At 36.2% G+C, this 7,009-nt stretch overlaps 1 protein-coding gene across 5 annotated transcripts in view; it reads right to left on the bottom strand.

Moving 5' to 3' along the window:
* Nucleotides 1–7,009, bottom strand: part of LOC118271791 (protein NDNF-like) — a 48,204-nt gene that overhangs the window by 20,381 nt on the left and 20,814 nt on the right. The window contains exons 3-5 of one of the 5 annotated variants that reach the window (XM_050693636.1): nt 5,896–6,008; nt 5,697–5,785; nt 5,262–5,380 (exon numbers count right to left, since the gene is read on the bottom strand). The exons of 2 other annotated variants lie outside the window; for them this stretch is intronic. In XM_050693636.1, coding sequence (XP_050549593.1) covers nt 5,262–5,380; nt 5,697–5,785; nt 5,896–6,008 — 321 coding nt within the window. The remainder of the gene's footprint in view (nt 1–5,261; nt 5,381–5,696; nt 5,786–5,895; nt 6,009–7,009) is intronic. 2 more of the 5 variants (XM_050693638.1, XM_050693637.1) reach the window with 2 other exon arrangements.

Below are 7,009 nucleotides of genomic sequence, written 5' to 3'. Positions count from 1 at the left end.
ACGGCGGCGATTGCTTACCGTCAGGTGATCTGTCTGGTAGATTATTCTATAAAAAAATAATTAAAATCTTTGCTATTAAAGCAAAGGACGAAAACAACACTTACCAAACTTCTTCCTTCTAAAGACATTATTGAAATTCCCTTCATAGACATTGAAAAAGTCTGAATCCACATTGATCTTGTTATCAACTTCAGAAATCAAATCAAAACGTGTTTCATTGTCTAATCGTTCATTTACAAGTTCACATTACAGCTAGATCCGAAACAACAATTTGTGGATCACACAACGAGTTGCTTCGTGCGGGAATCGAACCCGCTGCACATTGCGCGGCAGCCGGTTGCCCAGCCACCGCAACAACCATGCAGTCAAGTGAAAACCGTTGATAGAAATAAAAACTGGTCCTATTGACCTCACACCAAAAAATATTACTTCAAAATAATAATTAATTATTATTTAATTCAACCAACTAAAAACATAAAGAGTCTAACCACTTGATTAAAAGTAAACTTTACGAAGAAAAACATAAGAAATGTAGACATTGTAGCTACTACCAATACGCAGTATACGACCAATATAGCAAGACCCATCATTGCACAGACTATCAACCGAAAGAAAGACCAGGATATACTGGAAAAGTATAGCCTGAATTGCTGCCGCCTGTTAAGATACAATCAAGAACGAGAAAACTAGCAACTTTCTTAACAATCTTTATAAGGAGTCAATTATTGAAGTTAAATTGACGAGCTACGTTGAAAACATTGAAAATCCTATTGAATTACTTTAAAGGTAGGATGGCTTCTCAGATATACGTGTTTAGTAGAATAAAAAAGTGGTTTGGACTAATACAAGATGGTGATTATAAACGCGTTGGATTTTTTAATTAATCGTTTGATCTTTTTGATTAATTAAGATATGCTTGATCTGGAATCATGGCTGGGTAGTTAAACTGGTAAGCAAGAGAATCTCAAGATGATAGATAATTATGAAGAAGTGTTATAGAATTTTTGATTGTAATTGCATACCATAAAAATGACTTTTGTTTCTGATAACCCATAACTTCAAAAAATTTTTTTTAGTATCTGTTGAAAATATCTAAATCGTAATGTCTACCACACGGTTGGCGCGGTACCAATGAGCTGTGTAACGGGTTCGATTTCCGCACGAAGCAACACTTTGTGTGATCCACAAATTGTTGTTTCGTGTCTGGGTGTCATCTGTCTGTGTGTCATCTGTCTGTGTGAATTTGTATGTTTGTAGTCGCACCCACGACACAGGAGAAAATCCTAGTGTCGGAAATCTAAAGGATTTCACAGCCACAACCCACAAAAAAGTAAAATATTAAAGCTCAAATCTTATCAATCAGAAATAACGTTAAACATGATGACGAAATAGAATAACAAACGCTTCTAAACTATTCTCAAGTAGATCAAATTAATAAATGGTGGAGTTATCACTACCTTCTGTGCTACGAAGGAATTCATACAAATAAAAAACATAGAAACTAAGGCATGCATACTTAATCGAGTCAGGACTATGCATACCTGTAAGTGGTCTTAATTAATATGTTACTTGTCGTCACTTTAATTAAGTAAGTAGTATACATATATAAAGATGAATGATAGAAATTGGAATACTTAAATGTTCAATTTGATTACTTAAATCTTTATTGACTGCCTCGTTGGCCGAGTGGTTGCAATTGCCACCGACAGGCAAGTAGTCTCGCGTTCGGTTCTCCCGGTCGGGCGAAGTATTGCTGGCTTTTTTCGGTTTTTAGAAATTTCTCAGTAGTAGCACGGAGTCTGGAAATGTGCCCGGTATATGGCGATAGGCTCACAACCTATTGGACATGAGACTTAGAACAGGAATTGTGAAAAGAGGGTGTATATTGTACAGTGGCAATCCGTGCCATAATGTGCTGCCTACCACTTCGAGGATAAAAGGTGTGACGATATAATAATGTACCTAAATAAAACTCTTAATTTTCTTCGACTTTTAAGTTCCAGTTAAATATAAATTTAATCAAGCCCTTTTCGAAGTGTCGCCTATAGACAAAAAAGGTTTCCTAGAATCTTGGTAGCTATAAGGTAAATTAAGGATCAAAGATTCGCTATTTCGCAGAATTGTATTCGGATACTATTTTAGTGAGAAGTCACTAATTTATTGTTTTATTATATTGGTTACTAAATTTGAGACAAAACTGAAATTGGACCACCGTGGGACGCAAACAGTTGATATAAAATGAATTATTATTAATTGAAAATATAGGTTGCCGATGATAGCTGATGATTAAGGTAAGCGTCCAAAGACCCGTAACACACGTATCGGACGCATCGCACGCACAGGATTTTACTTTGTCTTGTATAAAAACTCATACAACGGCGCCCACTGATTCGCACCGTACGGACCGCTCATCGGCAAACCTACATACGACGCGTACCGATGATGTCATATGGAATGCCAATGCCAAAAATCCGATTGAAATTTTATATCGGCATCCGATATGTCTGCACCATAAACCAGAGAAGAAATCTTAGTGAAGGTTTTAATGGTAACTTTAATGCAGTAGAGAACCTACAATGTAAGATTGAGTGACGTATTGCCTAACGAATTAATATCGATGTATTGCGGCGACACGACTTTGAACCCGGACTCGTATTAGCTTTACAAATAAACTGATTTACGAGTTCAAGAATGGGGACGAAACGGCTGGTTGTGCGTCAATCGATGGTGTCCTTATTACAAAATTTGTTAATTGAAATTCTAATTTTGTCTGTGTTAATATTGTTTCAAAGTAATCTTGTGTTAAATTGATTGTATTTCAATCAAGCTAAATCTTTCTATTATTAAAACAGTGAAACAAGTATCGAACTAAAAATATGTGGCTATCCACATATTTTTATCATTAAACACTTTTAAATATTTTTCTTTTGGAATGCTAAAATAATAGAATTGTGCCTCAGCATTCTTTGAAGATTTAAGTTATTTAACGACTGACTTATCAGTTAGCAAAATCTAATATAAAACTTGTTTTAAAAAGGGAACCGCCTTCAAAAGTTGCCGAGCGAACCCCCATTTTTTTAAGTCTGGTAATTGGTCTTATCTAAAACTTTCTCCTAAGCCGGAAAAATACTACGCTGAAAACCGCAACAAAATTGGTTCAGACAAACGCGAGATAATCACGCACAAACATACATACATACAGGTCAAACTAAGAACCCTCCTTTTTTTGAAGTCAGTTAAAAAAAATATGAATTTAAATACCAGTTCTAAGAACCAACAGCCATCCCTGTCATTGTAGACTTCAATAACGGGACATCAAAGCATCTCAAACAAGCACATGGCTCTATAGATACACAATTAAAAGCTAAGGAATTCCATCACACGATGTTGTATAGCAGCATCTATGATTGACAGGCTACGTGGGACGATAAAGAACATTTTGCTCATAAAAAGCACTATCAGGAAATATTTGTAACTGTACTAAGACAGCTTGGAATTTCTCATGGTGTATCATCTGATGGCGAGGATGAGAAATTTTGTTTGTGAAGGAGTAATAGAAAAAGCTGTTATTTATAATGTGGAATGTAAGGAACTGTAGCCTTACATAGTATGGCTACAGTAAACGTAAAGCAAACTCAAAGTAATCGAAACGAGTCGAGTTCGGCGCTCTGATTGACCAGCTCCAATGAACCAACCAATCGGAGCGGGGAACGCACTCTCGTTTCGTTTTCGTTCAACGTCAAATTAACTCGGACTAAGGGTACTGATGATATAACATGAGGTAAAATAAGAACGATTGTAGAAATTAGGAAAAGACTTGATGATTGTTTTTAAAACAGTTGAGGAAGACAAATGAGAAAAACCAGTTCAAAAATGGCGTCCTCATCTAAATTCAAAACATAGAGCTGTCATATTGCTTATAACATTTATTTTATAGCCCATTTATCACTATTGCCCATATTGATACAAAACACTAAGAAATCGATGAAAATCTAAAGCGAAGTAAGCTTGAAGTAAACCCATAAATCAAAGTCTTCATAAAAATTTCATTACCTGCAGCGAACAGCATTGGCTCTAAAAGGCACAGTGTTATAAATTCATTGGTTTTCTTGCAAGGAACATGTGTATGTGAGACATTTATATCTAACGGTGCGTCGAGCAACTTGTTTTTATTGAGATATTTCTGAGTGTCAACGGACGAGGTGATTTAGGTGTGTGTTATATTGATTCTGAAGTATGCATCTTAGTGAATGCACTGGATATGGTATTTTACGGAAGATATCTTTTAGGAGATTGACGACTTTTGCTCTCCTTTTACGATTTTCAGAGGATATTCAGTTGAACCTCTTCATTATCGCTGGCACCTGATAACTACTGGGCTTAAACCAACGCAAGGGTTATCAATCGCCAAAAATTTGAAGGAGAATGAGATATGAAACATGTCGTGTTGAGCATTGATTATATTATTTGACTACTTTTCCTAACCCGACTACGGAGGTTATTGCTCGTTCTTCTCCATAGGATTTTACACTTTAGAACGACCACTATAGAAAATAGCTTCACTAGAGGACTGACCGACAGACAGACATTTGATTTTCTTTATATTGTAATATTTGCTTTGACGTTCAAAAGGGCCTTCCCGGTCAATTTGCAATAAAAAAAATTGACTTCATAGTGAGAGAGAGTTCTTTTATCAAAGTCATTTTTTTTTTAAAGTAAAAAGAAAAACCAACTCTCAGTCAGCTAATCAGCGTACTTTGTTCAACAAAACAAAAATAAAACAAACAATAATTCGCAAGTGGACAAAGTAACACATATCCACCTTTAACCTGTTCCGAACGCCACAGTCCAAGATTAACCAATACTTAATTCACTTAACGGCCACATAGTTACTTTATTACGAGTTACCGATAGCAGACTTGATAACACATGACTTGTGTAACGAGCTTGTAACTTACAAGGCTTGGTCACTTCGAAATTGTTGGCAGTATTGTGACTGTAGTTAAATCTGAAGTTTGGTATTTAAAGCGTATTTTTGTTAATAGGTGGGTAGTGTCATTTAGATGATATTACATTCGTGTTACGAAAGAAAAATATTTACAATCTTAATTTATTCAATGTCTAAAAACTGAAGCACAAATTTTGGACAAAATATTTTGTTTCGATTTTACAATTTTCTAGATTTCCTTTCAAACTAACGGCTTAGGGCACTATTTTTATTATATTTCTCGTGACAAAGTATCCGGTATTTCAGAACTCACCTAGGCTCCCAATTAGCAGCCAGCCTTCTGCGCGAACGCACCCTAAGCCGCATGCGCACATGTCTTGTAGCTTCACCGCGAACACTGACTACAGCGGCACCACCTCGCGTCGTTGATAACTGAAAAAAGAGTTTTTTTTTTTAAGGTTACCGTAAGCTAAGATTGTCTCTAGTGTCGTAGGTTCGTTTACAAACATAAAATTTTACATACAACTGGCACCTAGACCCGCAATAACAATTTGTGGATCACATAAAGCGGTTCCGTGCGGGAATCGAACCCGCGACACGGTCCACGGCAGCCAGTTACCTACCCACCGCTCCAACAGCTTTGCAGTCAGTTTGTTTAAACAAAAACCAATTCTTGCTGTTTGACATAAGTTTTGAAAAAAATTTTACTTCACTATCAAAAGTACTGTATAATTTTGTTCATACTTACAACCATAACATATTTGTCATGCTGTGATATGTTCAACGAGAATGTGCTCATTTCCCCGCTCGCGCTTTCTTTTTGGAGTATAAGTTGGCCTGGAAATAATTTATTATATTTTGCATTAAGATTTAGTTAATTCAGCATCGTAAAATACTCATAAAATTCATTATCTTGAACAATTTATATTGTTTTAAAGAAGACCTACCGTTATTATTGCCAGCCTTTCCATAATATAGTGCCCAGTGAAAATCCCTGGAACACGGACTGATTGTGATGAAAACTATAGTCTGGGATATAGATGAAGTATTCAGCTCCAAGCTGGAACAAAATCATAGTGATATTATATTATTGAAACACTAGCTTCTGGCAGCGGCTTCGTCCGCGTTCCAGTAGCATAAAAAGTATATAATGATATATACTCGTAAAATTCTCGTGTCACAGTTTTCGTTGCCATACTCTTCCGAAACGGCTTGACCGATTTTGATGAATTTTTTGTGCTTATCCGGTATCTATGAGAATCGGCCAACATCTATTTTTCATCCCCTTAAGTATTAGGGGTTGTACTAACCCTAAATTTTTAAATTTTCCGCGGACTAAGTCGCGGGCAGAAGCTAGTATGATATATGTATGAACGCTGGAACGTATATCACCCAAGTCAGCTCATCAAAATTTCCTCTATGACTGAGGAAATTTTTCAATATACCGAAAAATCCCTAATAGGTACCGTCGCTAACCGATTCAGAGGTGATACTGGCTGATGCCTGCTCCGGAGCTGCGGACTACCTAGTGGGTTTGCCGGGGCTCAAAAAGCAGAAATAGGAACGGGATGGTGTTAAGTTAGTAAGACTCTGACACTCACTCTCACTTCGCCCAAGACTGCAGAAGTCATTAGATGATTTTCCCCTCCCAAAAAAAAACCGAACCAAAAATCTATCCTACTTGTCAACCGTTTTTGCGACCATTTGAGCAACGAGACATGCCTTTACATTACTTTCCATTAGCATACTACACATTACAAAAAGAAATCCACAACCTAATTTTTATCGAACTGCATCTAAAGAAGTTTTACATTTTCAAACATAGATGTCATGTTCAACACTTAATTTTTGCTTCTTTTTTCTACATTTTTATGTTAATGCCAAGTTAGTTCTTAGCCAAGTTAGTTAAGCATTATCTAAATAACGTTTCAATAACTGTGAGCGTCTTGTAAGTGGCTTATAAATGTAAATGGTATAAAAATATCATCATTACTTGTTAATTCATGGTAATGAGATAGGTATGCACTTTTCTACTGATACAAACTAATGCATGGAGTGCCT

The sequence above is a fragment of the Spodoptera frugiperda genome, chromosome 5 (genome assembly GCF_023101765.2).
Source record: "Spodoptera frugiperda isolate SF20-4 chromosome 5, AGI-APGP_CSIRO_Sfru_2.0, whole genome shotgun sequence".
NCBI lineage: Eukaryota > Metazoa > Arthropoda > Insecta > Lepidoptera > Noctuidae > Spodoptera > Spodoptera frugiperda.
Note: the sequence above shows the minus strand (reverse complement) of the source record. Positions and strands in the feature narration are given on the sequence as shown.